At 39.0% G+C, this 22,263-nt stretch overlaps 1 protein-coding gene across 1 annotated transcript in view; it reads left to right on the forward strand.

The window, feature by feature from the left end:
• Nucleotides 1-22,263, forward strand: part of man1a1 (mannosidase, alpha, class 1A, member 1) — a 162,305-nt gene that overhangs the window by 62,225 nt on the left and 77,817 nt on the right. The window contains exons 3-4 of the mRNA XM_085432373.1: nt 3,434-3,549; nt 13,949-14,029. Coding sequence (XP_085288499.1) covers nt 3,434-3,549; nt 13,949-14,029 — 197 coding nt within the window. The remainder of the gene's footprint in view (nt 1-3,433; nt 3,550-13,948; nt 14,030-22,263) is intronic.

Consider the following 22,263-nt stretch of genomic DNA (forward strand, 5'->3'; position numbering starts at 1 on the left):
CTGTATCTCTCACATCTCACACACACACACACACAGAGGCAGATATAAGATCAGTGAGGGGAGAGGAAGCACAGCGACAGGACAATGGACGGCAGGAAAGTGTCTCGTCCTCTCTTTGTTGCTCTGAAGGCTTCAGTGAACAGAAAATGTGAGATGGATGAAAAACAGGAAGGGCAAGTGACTACAACAGTAACTGTATCTGCTGACACTTCCAGTTACACGCTTCCTTTATTACTGGAGTAAGAGTTTGAAAAAACATTAAAAACAGATGACCATAAGACATCAGTATTGCTTTAGTGTTAATCTCTCATTATAAGTTGGATTTTTGTCCCATTTCTGATCATTTTAATGCTTAAATGCTGATTTTTCTGCCACTGTTCATCTTAATCTCTTTATGTGGGACTGCACAGCATCATCCCACATTTTTATTGGATCTGGTTTCCAACTGCAGGAAGTCTGGCTTTAATGCAATGGATGTGAGGGAAGAAGGGAAAACTGTTATCATGGATCAAGCAGAGGTTAACATGTCGCCGTCTTTTGCTGCTCGTGCAACGCCCAAATGGAAAAAAATTGTGAGTCTATGCATTTTACTAGACAACGACAATAAAACATGATAGAGAAAAGGAAATACAGCAACATTAAAGCTGACGAAACAGCTTATAACTTGGTGAATACAGTTTTTTTTCTTTTCTTTCCATTTCCCACTGCGGAGAATTGTGACTTGAGTCCATATATTATATGAGAATTTCTCTCTCTCTCACTCAAAAAAATAAAAAGGTGGCAAATCTAAAAAACGAGATGTACCAACCTATCTGTGCACCCTTACTGAAATCTAGAGACGATTACCTCAGTTATTAAGATGAAAAAAGGAATACATGAGTGTGAGAAGACATTCTTAATGCCTACTGTAATTTGCCTGTATGGGGTACCAGAGATCTGTGCTTGTGAACAAATTCTCAGACTAGTTTTCCGCAGTAGTAACGTGTCCTACATTTAGTTTGTGGATATCTGATCACCCTACTCTCGTCTGTCTGCAGTGTAACTGCAGCCTGAGATCCTGTGATTGATACTCAAGCCTGGGGGTATTGCTTTTGTGTTTGATATCTCATTATTTGAATCGGTCCACAAACATCTAGCAGATGTCATAGTTGTCTGCTCAACAGAGCGATGTAGATGCAGATGCAGCCATTTAGGACAAACTGGTCACAAAACCAGTACCCTCACTTTATAGTTAAACTTCTTGAACGCTCCTTTCAGTCAATTTAAAGGCTATTCATCTCAGATTAGTTAGTTTAATATTGGTTAATTTAAATCATCAAACTTTGGCAAATTGTGGCCCCAGGGGAGGCTGTAGCTCAGTAGGCAGAGCAGGTCATCTACTAATTGGATGGTTGATGGTTTGATCCCTGTATGCACCTGTCTGTATGCCAGAGTATCTTTGGGTAACATACTGAACCCCAAGTTGCTCTCTGATGCATTCATCATAGTGTGATTGAATGGAAAGCACTTACCCGAAGAAAAAGTGCCTGTATGAATGGGTGTGAATGTGTGAATGACGCGTGATGTATAAAGTGCTTCGAGCGCTCGAGTAGAGAAACACTCTGTGAAAACCAGTGCATTTAACATTTATAGAACACCTTTATTTCATTTTTTCCCATTTTTTAAAAACATGTTTTAAACTTTATTCTATTTAGATTTCTAACTCATTCTTTTAAAAAGTTCATTTACTGTGTAGTTTCTACTTTACTGAGCTGTCTTGTCTCATCATACCGCCTTTATATTTTATTGAGCTATTCTACGTTTTTGTTGCGTGTGTTGTGTCTCAGATTTTGATTAAATTTTCCAACTCAGGATCTGTAGATGACTCATGTAACTAATGCACATTTGCTAATGTCATCAATTGTCCAACTTTGTACAGTTATAGACTGTATAGGAAAAAAAACAAAACAAATATACTGGTAAATTCTACCCTTAACATTTCATATATTGAAAATTGAATCAAGTCTTTTAATAGCTGGTTTCTGCAGAGGCCATGAAGCTCCCAGTGCACAGTTTTTGTGCTGATGTTAATTCCAGAGGAGGTTTAGAGCTCTGCACTCGCTGAGTCTGTGGACTATTACTCGACAACCCTAAATCACTCGAATTCAAAGATTCAGAGGAGAGGCCCAATACTTTTTGTCCTTTTTTTCCCTCATTGGTTATTTGGTATTATATAGACAAACATTTTGAAATATTATTCTGGTCACATCCCAGTGAATCTCCAAAACCTCTTTAGTTGACACCAAAATGTGGGTATTAACGGCAAAGAGCTTTGGTATTATCTGGTAATGAATGTGCTTACTGTTATTCACATATGTATCTGATATGTGTAATTATAAACCTTTTTACAACTGGAAACAGTGCAAAATAGTTTCTCACTGTGATGACTCTAAAGAAATAATAGATATTTCTAGGGAGTGAGCACAGTAGTTGTGATGGACAACAGTGTCTCTGTGCCTCGGGCTGATGATTCAGCGATGTGTCTAATGGAAAGCTTTTAGCCGCTTTTGAATCTTCCCACCACTCACAGAGGAACATAAACCAACAGATCCACACAAAAAACAAACCAGCCGCCCTCTCTGGTTTTCATCTTAACTCGAGCCACTCTGCAGCCACATCTTTTTCAAACTTGCTTTAATGACTTGGTATGTCCTTATTATTATTTCAGTATGTTCTCCGCCCTCGCTGCTTTTCCTTCTACCTTCACTCCCTGCCATTCTCTCTAGGTCAGCCTCCTGATGCTGATTCGCTGGTGTTTTTGTTTCCCCTGTTTCTCTCCCATCCTTTGCCTTTTCTTTCTCACCTTTAAGTGGTCAGATACTGTAACTCCTATCTGGTGTTTATAGCAAGTATGCAGGAACTAAAAGCTTTACTCAAGGCTCTACTCTGCATGCATAATGATTTATTGAGGTGTTGGGATTGTTGGGTGGGGGAGCTTGGATAATGACGGTGCTGAAATGATGGTTTGTGTCTCTCTGTGTGTCTTCCCTCCTGCTATGAGGCTAATCACTGGAGATAAGCAATACTCCTGCCGTTTCATCAGTGCCGATAATCGCTACCTCTCACCATCTGTCGAGCAAAAATAATTTATTCAACCTCCAAACATAACTTCTAGCTTCTGCTGTTTATTCACCGCTTTTCTAGTGAGTGTGGCGCCAACACCTGTTGTCATCCCTGCTATAAAAGGAATGGTTTGCTGATTAACAAGCTTTTAACATTTTGAAAGAACTTCACGGGAGTTTTTGCTCATTTCAAAAGTTCAGCTTGAGAACTTTTGTTACCAGCTTGCTGTCTGATATTCCTCTGTTTTTTATACCGGGTGCTATATGTAACAGACAAAAGCCTGCGTGAGTGTGTAATCTGTTTTTAACCTTTTGTTCTGTGTTCCTTCTAGGAAGTATAAAAGGAGCGACAATAGTGGATGCTTTGGATACCCTCTACATCATGGAGATGTTTGAAGAGTTTGATGCTGCTACTGACTGGGTGGAAAAGAGCCTTGACTTCAACGTGGTAAGTTGCGTGTGTGCTCTTGTTATGGTCAGGTATATAGCAACAATAAAATATTGAATATTATATTTTTTTGTGCAGGTAAATATTAGATTTTCTTGATATATACGATATAATTTGGAGGCTACGTCGCTCACCCCTACTACCCACTGTCCCACTGTGTAGCCCACAAAAGCATCCAGTATTAGTAGTGCATGAGTCTCTTCTATTCTGCTGAAGTGAAACTGTCACGGTCTGGCTGGGGGAAGACCGTATGTGTTGCAGGGAAGGACTCAAGCGCAGACCAAAACGTGGTGTGGATTAACAAAACAAGCCGTTTATTGAGGTTAGCAACGAGGGTACAAAATAATAGGGCATCGGTGAAAACTAAACAATAACCTAAACTGGGTGAACTAATAACAAAACATGAAAAACCTTAACCATAATGAACTGACATGGATACCTGGAGATGAGACATGGATGAGCAGACGACCTGACAAAGAATGGCTGAGATCACACAGACTAAATGGACACAGGAGGATAATGAGGGAAGTGGCAACACATGGGGAACCAGCTGACACACATGAACATAACGACGTGACAATGGGAGAGTAAAACTGAACACGATGAACACAGACACACCAGACCTCTTCACAATAAGACAGGAAACAGTGAGATATAAACATGACAACCTGGACTGACAACATACGCCACAGACATAAAATACATGAAAGCAGGGGAGACTTAACATAGTGGAAACACGAGGGGAAAATAACTAGTAACACCTAGGTATGATAATGATAAACTTAGGAAACCTGAAGGCTACATAAACTAAACACAAAACGCTGGGTCAGCAGACCCAGGATCATGACAGAAACAATATTTAACTGCATCACAGAATTACTGTGCGGGTAATCAAAGGTCCTCGACAGGTGTTATGTTGAACCAGCATCCTTCTACCTTCTAACATATATAACTCTCTGATAAATTATTAGCAGAGTAAGGTGAGTTTCAGTTGTGTCAACTAGACCACAGCTTGTGGTTAAGTAAAAGTTATGTAAACATGAAATGAAAAAGCTTTTGGTGTAGCCGGTCTGAAACGCCTCCGAGGTGGTGTTGCTTTACAGTTAGTTTCCTCTTTGCTGTGTTAGCTCTCCTGCATGGTATGCTGAACAAAAACTAACATAGAACTGAGCTGACTAGATCGGCTTGCTGGCAACAATATCTGTTTCGGGATCAGAGCAATATCTGATCCAAATATCGGATTGATGCATTCGTAGCGAAAATGCCTCAAACATTTTGCACAGAAGACCAGTTTTCCTATAGGTCAATAAAAGTGTCATTGAAGAATAAGGTTCTAAAATGTCTTTTAATTTCCTGATAATTTGCTTGTAGGTATTTAATTTGAAAATGATTTCCTAAAGACTCATAGCTCATGAATTTGACCTTTTTATACCACCATAGTGGATTATAATGAAGACTTCAGCTTTAATTCAAGAGGTTTAATAAAGTATTGCATTATTAAATTTTAAGAATTTAAATGCATGTAAATTTATGGTTCTTAGGCCATGCATTTCTAAATAAACTAATAAGATGGGAAAAAAGTGTGTGTGTGTGGGGGGGGAGAGTCAAATTTCATTCAAATAATCATCAGTACAAGCATTTTTTATACTTTCCTCTATAAAAAGGACATACATTTAACTGGGTTTCACTAAATATCCCCCCCCCCCCACCCCCACCCCCCCCCGATCATCCATGCTCCACCTTCCCTATTTGAGAATCACCGGCTTGGCTACTAAACAGTGGACGAATGTCACTTGAATATCTGAAGATAAAATAGAGAAAAATCTCAACAACTTTTTTTTTTAAAATAACTAACTCCTAACTCCCTCAGAAACTTTTCATATATAAATTCCTTACTTTAATTTAAAAACAAATCCAAACGTGTATTAGTTCACATTCACTTATACAAAATAAACGTGGTGTACACATCTCTCTGTTTATATCTGGTGGCATGATCGTGTGGTGGTTAGCACTGCAAGAAGGTCTAGTTTGAGTACTTTGTGTGTGTAATTTGCAAAATCCACAATAACTGTGGTGGTTCATGTATTTGGATCTTGAAAAAAGATTGATTTGGATTATTCATGCCATGTCATAAATTATCTTCTAAGTGTTCCAAGTGTCTGGCATCTAAATAACTGCAGAGATGAAACTAAACTCAAAAAGCAGTTAGCAGCTTTGGTCAAGTGGTGCTTACACTCAGCATTGTTTAGTTTGTCATGTGACGCTGAGTTTCTTGCAACAGCAAATGAAATCACAACTGTTTGCTCACAGATTTCCTGAATACAACAGTCCCACTTAAGAAAAAAAAAGAGTCTACTACTGGCGGAAATCCCAAATTTAGATCACCACCTGTGTGCTGAGCTTCGAGCCAAATCAGTTCTCATTTTGAGATTTGTTCCTGACCAACACAGAGGAGTGAAAATAAATTCTTGAGAAGGTGTGATGTTTACTGTCAGTCTTAAATGGTCTTACAAGAGGAGGTGTTGTGTATATACAGACATTTAATTGAAAGTAAGAAAGATCACATTTGGAGGCCTGGTTTGTTTTCTGCCCATGTGTCTCCACTGAGTCATCACTTGGAATTTAAAAGCTTTTTTAATCCACAACACGCTGAATTACAGAAGTATGGATGTCTACTCAGTATAGCACACTTAAAGAAATGCTTCAAGTTGAAAGGTCCTTACCAAGGACACATGCTTTCACGCAGCACTCCTGAGGCTGTAAAGTTTTACTGTGAGCTTGTGAAAAATAGCAAAACATGTCATTACTTCCTGTAGGTCACACGGTGCTGCTTTCCAGTTTGAAAGGCATGTTTTTATTGGAAGTTTGAATTAATGTGATCCAGCCTATGACCTAATGTATGAAATCTAACCTTTATATAGATACATGAAAAGGTGAGCAGGTGTATAAATACATATCACACTCTTTGTTGCTCTCTTAACTTGGATGTTAGATGAACCCTGCTTGTGAATGTATCTTAGACTGCATATAAAAATGAATGGTACAAACACCACGTTTGGAAGAGAGCGTGTAGTGTTGAGTTATTGGCCTAAATACACTCCTGTAATAAGTTGTACTAAAAATGATTCACATAATACCAACAGCAGATACGAGATCCCAAAACCAAATTCAATAGCGGATATAATGCAGCAGAGAAGTGATTACAGCTATAGTAACTAGCTCAGCACTTAAGTGTTACACAAAGCTAAGGCCCATAGTGTTGTGAACTTAAGCCTTAATACTATTTAAATGTGTAAATAAAAATTCACTGATGCTAAGCCTAGAAACCAGTGGGTGATGGGGAACTGGCTATATCCGTCTTTTATATACAGTCAGTGCATAAGCATTAGTTTCCCTTTAGTTTAAACCAAAGATCTCTAAAAGTTGATTTTGGACGTAGCGTCATCCAAATGACTTCTTCAGTCTTCCTGAAGATGAGTGACGAAACGTTTCTCCCACAAAACGCTGCGTCCACATGAACAGAATCAACTTTTGGAGATTTACTTTCCTGGATGATTGAGAATGCATCAAGACGTTAAACCAAAGATTTTACCACGTTTTTGTACAGGAAGCAGCCTGTGAGCATGCACATTTTTTTTTTAACAGCAATAACAGTTTAGTTTTATTTAAAGTGCATTTCCATTGCTAAGACATAGGCTTGTGCTCATTTTAAGGATAAGACACAATTTAATAAAGATACTAAGCTCTAAACTGCCTGACATTCCAGTATTTAATGCAGGAAATGTGTCCTTAGTGATATTATATATAGACTAATGTAATTTTCTGCTGTCTATAAGGTTAGAAACAATTACCTGGTGTTCCAAAGAGCTCTGCTGATAATGGATCCCAATACAATAAATGCGTTACCAACAATAAATGTGTTACCAAAATTGTTAAAAATTATGCCACTTTGACTCTCCTGAACATCTGGAAGCATCCAGGAAATTGGTGTATTGACGCTGAATTCTGTTCCATAATGGTATCAATAAAAACCCAGAGAGAGAGCCCACGTACAGGTATAATGTTTGATATGTTGCTCTTGAGTTTTCCAGGTTTATTATTCATCAACTTGTAATTGTATGCTCATGGTGCAGGAGTTTACTTCTAATGAGCGTATGTGAATATGTAAAGCAAACAGTGAATAATATTAAAGTGCTTTTAGAGCACTTTCTGCACGAGTTGCTCAGTATTTACATACATTTACACAAAGGAACATGTTAAACTTTAGTTTGTAGAAAGTTGCGAGCAAGCACACGGGATCGTAATTGCCACCTGGGGAATATTGATTCATCAGATATAAATCCTGTCAACTAGAACTTCTCAGCTGTTATGTCCACTCGTGGAAGGGCTTATAATTCTAATAAAAGATTACACTTAAAAGTTACAGATCTAGTGCAGATTTCTTACACAAAGTCTGACGTGGATATCTCATCTACTGTATGTCATTTCTGCTTTTGCTGATTAATTGTGTGGGCACATGTTAAAGAGTTAAACACAAACATTTTCCCTCCTTCCTTTGATGTTTGCCGTCCTCATTATAACATCCCCGTTAAGAGCTCCTCATTCGGGGGAAACAGCAAAGCAGTTTCTTTGTCTTTCTTTTAGCATGGTTCTGATATCAGATTTATGAAGTCTAATTCTGAAAACCAAAACATACATCCACCAAACATGATATATAAAAGCTCAAGTAGTGTTGTCAGTTATTCCTTCAGATCAGCTTTAATCCTCAATACTGTCTCCGAAACTGTGCATGTTTTGGATGTTTTACTCGTTGAGGTTTCCACGTCTGAATTTTTGGTACCACTGCTTTGTGCATAATCCTTACTGATTTCCAGTATTTGCCAGCAGTCGCCCTGTCAGTCAAACGGCATTGTAACAGCAGGAAGCCCATTGTTTTGTGATCATTTCCTGCAGTAGCATAATGTCGAGATGTAAAGCTGCTTTTGATATTCCACTAAAATGCTTTTTAATGGGAAGGTTTCTGTAGGCGGCTTTGAAACCACCCTCACTGGGGTTAAAATATCAACTGAGTTAGCCGATGTAAGTCTGACAAAAAACCAACCCAGATTTCACTGAAGAAAAACACTAACCGGCATCATGTATTATTAGCAACAATTAAGCATTTGGGGTGAAACGAAGCAGGAAAATGAGTATCAACAGTCAGAAGAAAAGGTTCAACTTTACGTTTGGGTTGCTTATTTTTAAAGCAAAGGAACAAGGCAAGTGAAAGAGATTAAAACAAAGAAAATAATAGCAGTTGTTTGAGACGTATTAATATTAAAGTGATGCCATTACTAATGCGTTTGCCATTGAAATGTGTACAAAGAGGACATGAAGTACATAGAGCATAAATATTTCTCTAATATTAAAGTCAGTATTCTCCAGTACTTTCTGTATGTGCTTGCCAGGATTATCGTTCATCCTATAGGCCATCATCAGGCTACCACAGAGGCTTACAGTCCTTAAGGTTGGATGGAGTCATCCAATTTTTCTATGACTATATTTGCACCACATGCAATAATATCTGGCAAGATTGTAATACTCTTTTTTTCTTAAAAATAGGATAAGCTGTTAAGAAGATGGATTGATTAATGAAATTCTTCCTGAAGAGCCATATGTCAGATCATCGTTTAGAGATCCTCCCTCCTCCTTTGTAAACCAATAGATTTTACTCTTGCCTGTGGGATCACACAATCTGTGTATGTAGCGACTGGAATGGTGTCCAACGTTTGCTTGTACCACAACACCTGAGAAAGTGTGACACCTCACTTAGTCTTTGAGACTTTAAGAGCCCCACTGGTAATTTATTACTGTTTATTTTCACTTAAATAGCAAAGTCCTGAATCTTTTGAAAGGCAAAGAGGAATAGAGTTGGAATTGTTACACTCTTGGGACGGTTTGTTCATTACAAAACACTGAAACAACATTTCTTGTGATGAGATAGCGGGACTTATAGGCCGGTACAGTTAGATTTTTACAACTGGCCATGCAAGATCTGTGGATACACTTTGATCTGATGAGTTGTTGCTGGGAACATTATCTCCTGGGCTCATCTTGTTTCAGTCCTTAATTAGTTCTCTGCTCGGAAAAGCCCATGCTTAGTCAGTTTCCTGTGCGGAGTGTAATGGACCGAATGTTGCAACATCAGGAGACTTGACTGCTTGCCTGCCAGCTCTGTCAGGAGTGAGATAATGTCACACTGCTGCTGACTCAGAGGGTCATTGTCCAGCAGTTTAAAGCAGTGTTGGCTTCTTCACACAGTCACAAAACACTGCAGGATGACTGCTGGCTGAAGATGTTTCCGTCTTTAAAATTAAATTAAAGTATTTTTAAAATTTTGACTTTGATGTAAAGCATCATCTTTTAGCTTATTAAACCTCCGCTGCCAATAGACATTAAAACGTAGGAAGAAGTATTCATTGTACTTTTGGATTACAGCTGCCTAAGTGTTAAAACAAATAATTAAATTGTAATTAGAACGAATTAGTGCTGCAATCTCCCCACTCAATCAGTCACTAAGACTTGGGGATGAAAAAAAGACAGGACACATTTTGTGTGGCACATAATTTGTTTTTTTCCCCTCCCCCTTGCAGAGTCTGTTATCCTATCTCTAGTCGACAGCAGTCACTTATGAGAGCTGTCAGTCAAGCACAAAAACTTCATCCGCCTCGGGAATCTGTTCATAAAGGACGGACGTGAGAGAGAAATTACGCTTCATTGTTCGACTACTGAGACAAATGGCTATACAACTTTAAATTTTTTGTTATTTTTCCCTCCATTAATTCTGCCCAGAAATAAATGTATTGTGTTTTTAAAGATGGCACACTTTATCTCCGGCTTTTAAGGCGGTTTTTGGTACCTAAAGATTTCTTTAAAAACTTTGGAAGTCACTTCTCTTTTTCAGGCTGCCGTACGTGTGCCCTTCAAGGTATGCAGTGCTTTATCAGCATTCTTTGTTTTTTCCTGTCAAACTTAAAAATATGCTGATGAACCAATGGTCAGAATAACTCAAATTTTGACACATACATTAAGGGATGTCCTTTGCATAAACTATAACAAAGGATTACATATTATTAACCAGGTAGTTCTTTAAAAAGTCACACAACTGTGTGTCATACATTTGAAAAAGTAATGCTTGCATACTAGACTAGTATTTATCTTGTGTTTTATAGCTAATTTGTTTGAATTTAACAATACTAAGACTCATCACTCAGAGCAATGACATTCAAATAATACTTTTTAATAATACTAATAATACTATAATACTAATTTTTGTCTAACATTGTTTATTTTATATAAAAAACTCTTTATGATCCATCTCTATGGATACATTTCTAATGCTTATTCAATTCCAGCATTTTGCTGAAAAAGCATAATATTCATAAAAATAGACAAATATCGTCATTACTATTAGACTTTACCATTAGATGTGATTTCTGTTTTCCCCGGTATCTTCTGAATAGGGTCGTTTTTAGTGTCAGAGAGATTAGTTATTCTGTCTTGGACCTCCTGAACAATTTTTGTCCATTCCAGTTAGAGCTGGGCGATATGAGATTTTTTCATATCACGATATGTTTTTTTTTTTCCATTTCAGGCGATAACGATATCTATCACGATATAAGCCAAATAACTATATTTGTAAGATTTAAATGTGCCGTTGCTCACAAGTAAAATGTGAAATAATCAGCAGCTTGTTTTTATTTAAATATTTATTTCCCATAATAAGTTCAACAGGGTAGATGTACTTAAGGAACATGAGACTTTTTCAGATAAATAAAGGCAAATATTGCAAACTACACAAAAGGCAGCCGCTAAAGCGTTTAAGTTTCAAAATAGAACAAATGAAACAGACTAAATTGTCAATTCCACTTAGAAACAAAGTATTAATTCTAAAAATAAATCTTAGTTTGTTTTACAGAAGAACAGACAAAACTGACTAACTTTTGTCAATATCAAATAAACTGAGAACTAAAAGGAAATTCTCAATCTCTCCTTGTTGTATAGCTGAGCTTTTCAAACAGTTTTAACAGTTACTTTAGTCTGACAAAAGCCGAATGACGAATTAGCGCTTCCAGTCAGAGACTGAGGCTACGTCCACACGTACACGGGTATTTTTGAAAACTGAGATTTTCCGTTTTCGTTTTAAAAAATAATCCCGTCCACACATAAAGGCAGAAATGAAGGAAAACGCTGCTATGAACATGCCAAAGCAGCAGGTGGCGCTAGATTCCTAACCGTGCAGAAATGTTGGCCAATCAGAAGTCTAGAAGCCTCGGTGGGAAAAAGTAAACAAAGCTGGGGCATAGAAGCAGAACCGAGTCGTATGTGTGGAGGGACAGTAACTGTGTGTATATGTAAGCATTTAAACACTGCAGAGAGTAGAATTAACAGTAACAGTATTGTAGAAATTCATTTCACCGAAACAATAACGTGGCGCACAGTGTGACGCATGCACCAGTTTATTGTATTTCCAGACTTGCTTTCGGCACAATTTACAGTGCACGCTACTCTGTTTTTTGTCAGACTTGAAATAGCCGAAATACCTTCACACTACGGAACTTCTATGGCTCTTCCATTCGACAATCTCTCCGGCATTGGAACCATCATCTGTTTTCTCTTCGGTCACGCTCGGTTGATTTTTCTAGTCGGCACACTCATTTCCTCCATTACGTGCTGGCTCCATTACCCGCTGGCTGCTTCCCAAACAAACACACGTGCGGCTTGGCACTTGTGCTGTACGTAACAAGCCACGCGACGTGACGCTGCGGCTGTGATTGGTTCGGCTCTGCGCTACTTAATTTGGATTGGCTGACCTTTTTTTTTTTTTCTTTTCTTTTTTTTCTTTGAGGACAAGAGCGGCGAGGTCTATCGCGATAGCTTAATTTCTCTATCGAGTAAAAGTTATATCGCGATACATATCGTTATCGTTCTATCGCCCAGCTCTAATTCCAGTGATTGTTGGAAAGTTTTCAGTTAACCATTCCTTAGTCATTGCTTTCTCAGCTGCAGTTTTCAAATATCTGTCTGGTTTTTTGAGTACAGTTGGCAGATTCCCCAAACACATAACATTAAAATCAAAGTTGATCTATGGGCAGATTGATGATCTTTCTGTTCCCACATCCAGCCAGTCAGAGCAAACTAAAGAATGGTCCTGAAAGACTTCAGGAAGTGTGTTTTTTTTAATATCAGTTTTGCTCACTAAACACTAAAGCAACATCTTGGATGGCCTGCCCACAGGGGACCGTAATGTTGGACCGATAATCCTGTTAAAATGCTCCAAAATAGAAAGGAGAGGTGTGACTCCAGGCTGTTGACTACATTTGAGCACACCTGTCAGACAGAGTGTCCACTACCCAACTGGATGACATTTAACAGCCATGGGGAAATTACCTGCAGAGATCAAAGACATTTTTGTACCAAGCTGTAAACATACTGTGAGGGTTTCTGGATTGCTGCCCGGGAACAATATGTTTCAGATGGTTTGGAAAATTTGGTGCTGGTTCTCAACTAAAAACATTCGGTAGATCCCTTCTTTAATGTACCATCCTTAGCCATACACAAAGCATGGCTAACCCTAGTTATTCAAAACTTCTGAAACTTTTAGTGAGGGAATTTCCTTCTTCTTGGTCTATCAGAGATCACTTACCAGAGTCACCCCACCCCACCCCCAATCTGGGGAAACCGAGTTCTTCCCTTTTCTGAGCTTGCCTCGAATAGTTAACATGCCTTAACTCCTTTATAAAAACCTGCCACATACCTAATGTTGTGCATTCAAGGAGTGATGCATGGAAAGGAGCATGCAGCACACATGATTTGCTTCAGTATAAATGCTCCTTGTTATCGCATCATTACATATGTCAACCGGTGTAACAGTCCTCTTTTGTCCTTGGCCAATCGTGCTTGCCAAGTGGTCCTGCGCAAGTTTCCTGAATGTCCTCCCTGCACGAGTGAACCTGATCTCACAAGATTTCCACAACCCTACTCATGCGGCGTACTCGCACGCCTCCTGAGCAGATGCTTTCATGCAAACACTTTGTGGGATAAGCCACTTTCTCTTTCATTCATCCTGGCTCAGTTCTAACACACTCATTTGGCTACTCGGTCATTCGTAGCAGCGCGGAGAAACCTGGTATTCAAATTTATTCAGCTGTTTACAGCATCAGCCTGAAAATATCTGTCTAGACTGTGAAAAGCTCACCTCTGTCTACTCCTCCCTGAGGCCAAGAAGAAGCCCAGGAACGTTTCAGTTTTGAGTTGTCTGCTTTCTTAGCTCACTGTTTGTGGGAAAAGAAATGTGTATTCATGAGTAGTTAGCAGTTATATTTCGTCTCATATTTCTTTTCTTTTGTCTTTGCCGCAGAATGCAGAAGTGTCGGTGTTTGAGGTGAACATCAGATTTGTTGGAGGTCTGCTGTCCGCCTACTACTTGTCTGGAAAAGAGGTAAGTAGAGAAATAAACCTTCCTCTGTTTTGCTTTTATTTATTTATTTATTTATTTATTTATTTATTTTTCCGCCACCTCTGCACTGAATGAAACTTCGGGGAGTCTTTGGGGAATCTCAGCCTGTAGTCTGATTGATGAAACAGATGGTAGAGTGGAGACTGAATGAATTAATGTTTTCATGTGCTCAAAATCTTTGGCATTGTCCCCTTTAATAGCTGGTACAGTTAGATGTCTCCCATATTGCAGGGTGAATTTAAGTTCTTTGTGAGTACCATTGCGCCGTCATCTAGTTTGATTGATTTGCTTCCAGCCTTTCTATGGGTGGAAGATTAACTTCTGTGTTGTTGTTCTTGGATCTTGTCTTCTGTAGCGCCTTTTGGCTATTAACAGTTCTGAAAGCTGTTGTATTATTAAAGAATTGAGCAGGGAATTTGCTTATAGACAAAAAACCTTTAGAGGAACTACTGCAGGGACCAGGGCCTGAATTAAGTTCTGGAGTCACCCCCTAATGTCCTTACTTTGGTGCTGGTACTTTAGGTTTGTGGCTTACACCACCAAAATTTGTGACCAGTCAGTCTTCTGCATTACCACAGCCTTCTGGACTTTACTGGAGACCAGTGGCATTCAGCAAATCATGATTAGAAATCTATGGGAGAATTCTGAAGTGCTAATGATGGTTGGCTATCTGCTTCCAGCGAGCCATCAACAGACAAAATGGGAAAACATATCAACCAATCTGGTTGTTATGTGGACACATGCGAACATTACAGCCTCACACTACTTTCAGCTGTGTGGTGGCAGCCATGACTATCTCCCCTTTATAGTTTAATAAACATACTTTGTTTTACTTTTTCTTTGCATATTAAATCCACAGTGCAAATTAGCGCAGCATTTGTTCAGTGTTCTGGTTGGATAAGCACAGATCCTGTCTGCAATGTTGTGAAACTATGTGCAAGTGTAGTAGAAGTGCAATTTTAATAAAAACCAACCAGATTTTACTGCTGTTTTTATGTCAGTGTGACCGAACGGCTTCAAAATAGCTGCCTGGAAGTAGAGCAGAGCAATATGACTAAAAATATTTATCACGATATACATTTGAAAATTTGCGATAACGATATAACTGACGATATAATTGACACTAGACAAAATACTTTACAACTCTACAACTTTATTAGTGCAAAAAAACAAAACAGAACATCAATGTATTTTCACTTAAACAAGAAGCTGTTTTTTATGTGCATTGAAGTTATATAAAAATGTAACAGTGCAAATGCAAATTCCTTGCTGACAGTTCAAGCGGTGCGGGTTTGTAGCTTAGCAAAGTCGTACTAAAACATCTGACAGATTTTCGAGCGCTGTGTACCACATAAAAATTTTTCGAGGTCAGTAAACACAACCAGAATTCATACATAAGGCACACGGGATAACATGCTCTACCAAAAATAGTGCTTTGTTGTGTATCTGACGGACGAAAGCTAAATCAGTTCCACACCACTGAAGTTGCAGCATTTTTACAAACCAGTTCTGGTTCATCCGTTTCATTCAATGATCCACTTTCGCCCTCCTCATTCTCCGTCGCTGCCATGCTTTTTCTGCCATGTGTGTATGAAAACAAAGGCACTGCGCAGGCGCGTTTTACCCATATTCTATCGCGATATTTCATTTTCTTATCGTTGCCCAACATTATACCGGTATTACCGTGAACGGTATGATATGGCCCAGCCCTACCTGGAAGTATTTCAGAGATGGCTTCTGAATGGAAAGGCTTGCTTCAGGAACACATGAGCAAAATATAAGCCGAAATTGGCCAGCAGAGTATCTCACTCATGTTTACAGTGGCCTGAAAGGTGTAAGAGGCAGCATTATGCAGTTATTCAGCCTGACACAATTCTGTGAATGACTTTAAAGAGCTGCTATTTAACTCTGTTCCTATGCAGTGAGATTTATTAGCGACCTTTGCAGGAGTGGATATCAGCCAGATGGCAGAAAATGTAGGCTGATTTAAATCTCAGTTCAGTTGGGTTTCTTTATGTTCTAAAGTAATATTTCACAGACACCTGAACCATGTTTTCATTTAGTCGTTAACTTGTCTTTCACTTACTTTATTTAAGTTTGTCTCACAGTCTTTTTGGGGGGGGAAAGTTGCTGTGGCCTCTTTTAGATGAAGTTTTGGCTGTGCACAAAATTGGTTCAAGTTTGCCTTTGATGCTTTCTCCCAGATGGGCTCTGTAAGATGTTAAAGATCCTGCCAGTGAGGTTACTTTTCTTGAAAATGCGTGTTTTAACCCAAACCCTGAGATCTTCTTCCAAATCTAACCAAGTTGTTTTTGTTGCCAGACTGGAAACTTTTCTCACTTGTACAAAAATAAGGTTTAAAACAGCCATCCCTTTGTCATATGTCAGCAGACTCATTTCCCTCCTCTGTGCTGGTGTTTACATTGAAATGCACCCAGTCATGTGGTCTGAAGCAACTTTTACTTTCTTCTGTAGTAAAAGAGTGAAAGTTCAGGACACTTGGGGTCAGCGTTCTGCTTGAAAGGGAACTGAGCGGTGGTGTTCCCTCCACCCTCAGAGACTGAATATGTCCTGAAGTGTCTTAGTGCTGAAAAACTGTTTCTGCAACCTTGTTTTATGCAGGAAAAACAAGCGAGAAGGGAGATACCTCAGGGCTTCTCACTTTACTCATAGTGCCAGACCTGTTGTGCTTGTGTGCATGTGTATAAATCTGCTCAGTGACAAGAGGCTGTGAAAATGACACCTGCTGGGTATTGCGCTACTCTGCCGATGCAGAAGTGGCGTCTTAAACTCAGTTTTTTCTTGATGCCATATCTCCTTTGTATCTTCAGCTTATGACGTTCAGTCTCTAAATGAATGATGAAGCCCCACTAAAGAACAGATAATTCTGCACATCATTACAGCCCCAAAAACCTGATACCAGCATAAGTATAGCCCATACCCCAAAGATCTTCACAGTTGATTTCTGTTTTTTAGACTGATGTCACCAAGTGGGATTTTCCTTTAAGTGGCTTCTTCATTACCGCTGACACTTCAGGAGTAATCAGTTCTTTACATGCAGGTATACACCTTAATCTACATCTTCATCTCGGCAGTGAATGAACGAGGCTTGTGAGGCTAAGCGCTTCTTTATTAGCAGAGGGAGGCGGTGTGGGCAGAAGTCAGACTGGAGAGCAAAACCCATTTCCAAGTTCAGTGAGCATTTCCATGCTTCACCACACACAGCAAATCTGGAGGAATATTTTTTTCTTACTTGTCAAGCGTTAGATGTATGGATCATGTCATAAAACTAAACAGTAAAACTAATAAGAACAGCGAGCGCTACTTAAAGAGTGCAAAGTGGTTACGTTGTAAGAAGACAATAGTTTAATCTTTCCTACTTTGAGTCCTAAAGCTGATAACAAAGTGGGCAGTATAATACTAATGACGGTATGAGCCTATGTGTGTGTCACCATAGTAAAGCTTTTGAATAACCATATGTGAGTCATTTTTTCTTTTTTTGTTGTTGTTTTTCTTTTTTTTTATTATCCCTTAGTCATAAAAAGGTGATTGGGTATTGTCGTCACCACACCGGGTGGGTGGGTGGACAGAGTGGACACTAAAATTTGTGGACACAAAAACTTGATAAATATGTCTCCAAGGATTTTCAAATGGATACCATAAGTGTATCTATAAAAAAATCTCAAATGAGGTTGAACCTTGGTGAACTTGGCCTCAAGGTCAGAGGTCAAGTTTTATTAACTCAAGAAGGAAGTAAGCTTTGATTTTCAAATATATATTATAGGTGCAACTACTAGAAGGGTCAGGGGTAGCGCTGGCGGCCGTCAGTACATTTTTTGCCCACACGCTATTTGTCTGTGGTGGATTTGGCTACAGTGTGGCTGTGGTTCAAGAGGTAGAGCACAGGGTCAGAGGTTTGATCCCCAGCTGCTCTGGTCTGCATGTAAAATGTGCTTTGGCCAGTAACTGAACTCTAAAATTGCCCCGATTCAGCCATTAGAGTATCAATGTGTGAGGTAGAAAATGTTTGAAGGCATTAAAAAAAAAACTTTTTTTTAATGTTTTGAAAGCTGATAGCAAGCTTCCTGCATTAATCTTTATTGGCAGCCATAATAATGAGAAAATTAGAAGCTTTTGGTATCATCTGAACTGATTATCCTCTCAACATGAGCGAGACAGTGAATTGAAAACTGACCCCCCTCTTTCTCACTCACCATCACTCTTAGATCCATTTCTTTTATGAGTGTCGCTCAGTTCACCATCCTCTTCTATTTCATTGCTGCTACACAAGGTCCCATTCATTCACCTGAAGGTCAGGGTTCTCTCATGGATAGATGGACAACAGGTAGCCTTGGAGGACTGAAAGCGTGTGATAGTGAAGATGACTGAATGTGGGTAGTGGTGATGCTTTAAATGACCGTCGGTGTATGGTTGCAAAATTGCTGGGTAAAGCTGCTTTGCAGGCTTATGCTTTAAATAAACATGTTCAATTGCTCATAAATGTAAATGTCTAATCAGGCATCTAGCAGCAACTTCATTTAGTCATGGCAACATGGTTAAGATGGTGAAGTTCAAATGGAAAGGAAGTTCACGTGAGTGATTTTGAATGTAGCATGGATGTCAGAAACTGCTGATCTGCTGGGATTTTCCTGCACAACTATCTCCGGGGTTCAGAAACAGTCAGAAACAAGACACTCTAGACTGTCGCGAACTTTAACTCAAACAATCACTCATGGCAACCAAAGTTGGAGCATATCTGGATGCTCAACACACTGCAACCACTGAACATCCAAGGTATGGACATTGAGGCTGTGGACAGCTACAGGTACCTTGGTGTTCATCTGAACAATAGACTGGACTGGACTCATAACTCAGACGCCCTCTACAGGAAAGGGCAGAGCAGGCTGTACCTGCTGCGGAGACTCAGGTCGTTTGGAGTGGAGGGCCCACTCCTGAAGAAATTCTATGACTCTGTTGTGGCTTCTGCTATCTTTTATGGCGTGGTCTGCTGGGGCGGCAGCATCTCTGCTGGGGACAGGAAGAGACTGAACAGGGTGATCCGAAGGGCCAGCTCTGTTCTAGGATGCCCTCTGGACCCAGTGGAGGTGGTGAGTGACAGGAGAACGGCGGCTAAGCTGTCATCCCTGATGGACAACATCTCCCACCCCATGCAGCAGACTGTGACAGCACTGAGCAGCTCCTTCAGTGGGAGACTGCGGCACCCACGGTGTGGGACGGAGAGATTTCGCAGGTCTTTCCTCCCCACTGCTGTCAGACTCCATAATAAAGACTTTAACTGATCAAGCACACACATCCATACATATGCAATAATACTAAGTGCAATAATCCTTTCTGTCATCGTTGTATTTTTACTCAGTTGTATATAGTATTTGTATTTGTATTCTATTTTTATCTTATTGTATATTTATTTTATTTTATTCTACTGTATATAGTATTTTATTTTATTCTATTCTGTACAGTTGTGTACTGTATTTATTCTTATTGTATTCTAATTTTTGCCTCATAAATTTTGCACTGTCCACTTCCTGCTGTGACAAAACAAATTTCCCACGTGTGGGACTAATAAAGGTTATCTTATCTTATCTTATCTTATCTTATCTTATCTTATCTTATCTTATCTTATCTTATCGGACCTTGAAGCAGAAGACCACGACTGTTAGCTAAGAACAAGAAACTCAGGCTACAGTTCACATAGACTCACTAAAACTGGACAATAGACGATTGGAAAAATCTGATGTGACTCGATTTCATCTTTTGATCATCGATTGATCATCTCAAACTGGTTTCTGGCATGACAATGAGTTCACTGTACTCAAATGACTGTCACAGTCAAATCGCATAGAGCACCCGCCCTGTCAACATGGACCTAAATCTCGGAGGAATGTTTATTGAGTCTAAAAAGCAGTTTTTAGGGCAAAGAGGGTCAAACACACTACTAGCAAGGGTGCAAATCTAATAGAAAAAAGATGTGCTCCCTGCTACAAACAAGTTAAATTCCATCCCAAAGTAAACAAACATCTATATTGTCTTACAGGTGAAGTTTAAAGCAGAAGACAGAAGAATTTGTGTTTTTCATTTTCACAGTTGGTAGGATTACAGACCTTTAATTCTTCATTTTCACCTAGCGAGGTTTTCTAGACAAGTCACTGACAGGCTTAAACTCCCACTACCCACATCCAGGTACATTATGTGGAGAGATATTTTTATAACAACTGAACACTTGATAGACATTATGTAACTTCCAATTTAGAGTAGCCAAAGAAGATACTTTTTAAAGCGAGAGGCAGCCAGGTGAATACAGAAAATAATACTGTAGATAAGATCATGACCTTACAAAGCATTCCGCCTCTTGACTTTGTCTGCATTTTCTAGTGTTGTCGTCTGAATTGAAAATGAATTCATTAGAGATAGGAGACCTTGTCAACAGCCCACTTAGCATATTCAGAAATGATCCTTTCAATTAAACAAAACCTCCCTTAAATGCATCAAAGTGTTCGCTCTGACCAGTGCAGTTGTGTGTGAGGCCTTTTATTGGTATTTTAATGTATTAGTATTAAAAAAATGCTATAGAGTGTAGTGAACAGAGATGGGCACTAACGCGTAATCTGATTACTTTTTTCGAGTAACGAGTAAAGTAAGGGATTACAATTGCAAAACAGGTCAATAGATTAATGTTAGATTACTTTAAGCACACTGCGTTACTAAAACCATGATTTTTTTGCAAGAGTGTCTCATGACAATGACGTAAGCGAGTGCGACGTTCGTGGCATCAGCTGTGTGCAGATCAACAATGGATAATATAACGAGTGCGGGAGAGAGTATGAGCGTGCAGCGTTTAAAGCGTGGAAGTACTAACCTTATGTTGAGTTTGATTCCATAAAAAGTGACAAAAACATTAGCATCCGCTCTTCACTGCGAGGTGAAGAGAACCTCTTTTTACAGCGAAAAACCCCCTAAACGTGCCTGCCCCACTCCTGCTTTACAGGTGAAAATAGAGCAACAGGACCGCTGAGTCTTTGATTTTATTTAGTTTCCGCTGTGTTTTACGTGCATCTATTTGAAAGAGTGAGTGCAAACACAAAAAACTATTTTATTTTATGTGCTGGAATGTGCAGAAAATGGGTTTAATGTTAAAATGTTAAACAAATTTCTTCCAGTCAGAGAATGTTGCATATAATTTAATGTTTGCTTGATGCATAAAGTTAAAAGATTAAAACTAATAAAATAAGTTTTACAAAGAGACCTTCATTTGATTACATTTTATATGATGGATTATGCAGAAAAAGTAGAATTGGGCTGAAAGATCTATTGTTTTATTACCTATTTAGGGGATAAATAACGTTTTAAAAAGTAACTAAGTAACTAATTACTTTTGAAAATAAGTAATCAGTAAAGTAACAGGATTACTTTTTTGGGAAGTAATCAGTAATTAGTTACTGATTACTTTTTTCAAGTAACTTGACCAACACTGGTACTGACAACCTAGTGGTTGCTTTAATACATGTACGAATAAAATACAATGGTCATGTTTGAAGACTAGAGTGTATATTCAGACTTTTTACATAATGTCACACCATTATGTGACAAAACCGTTTTTTCTTCTGCTGCCTTTCAAGTATTTTACCAGTTTTTAATTCAGATGCAGTTCAGATCAAGCCACTAAACTTCTTACAGTATAGGACTGCATGTGGACATGCTTCTTCAACCCTTTTCAAACAAGTCCTGTTGACCGGTTGCAGAAATCCCTTCTCCACAGCAACTCAGATTGTCAGTTGTTGGGTCATCTAAACTGACACTGGTGAGAATTTTAAATGGATCGAGCTTTTGAAGTTTTTCACTTCTCAGTCTTGATCTTATGACCTCTGGACTCTTGCAAATGAGATTTTTAATCTCAAGAGTATTGTTGTGCCATGAAGTGAAGTTTAAGTTAATAAAAAAGTTCTAATGACCCTGAAACTAATGAGTGATCTTAGATAGCTGGCTAACCTTTGCTAATTAGAACTTACCACTGCAATAAAGAATATCCTGTCCTCCACCTCCCAAGCAGCAGAATTATTGACCCGTCTCTATTGAAAATACATGGAACGGATTCTCCAAGGGATAATGTGTAAATCTTCTTCAAAGTGGAGCTATGGCAGGAACTTTGCTCCTGTTAGTGACTGAAATACTGCAGCAGCTGCTGTACACCTGCACAT

This window comes from Copadichromis virginalis, linkage group LG15, assembly GCF_057382275.1.
Source record: "Copadichromis virginalis isolate Kocher_CV1m ecotype Utaka linkage group LG15, C_Virginalis_male_GT1.1, whole genome shotgun sequence".
Classification (NCBI taxonomy): domain Eukaryota; kingdom Metazoa; phylum Chordata; class Actinopteri; order Cichliformes; family Cichlidae; genus Copadichromis; species Copadichromis virginalis.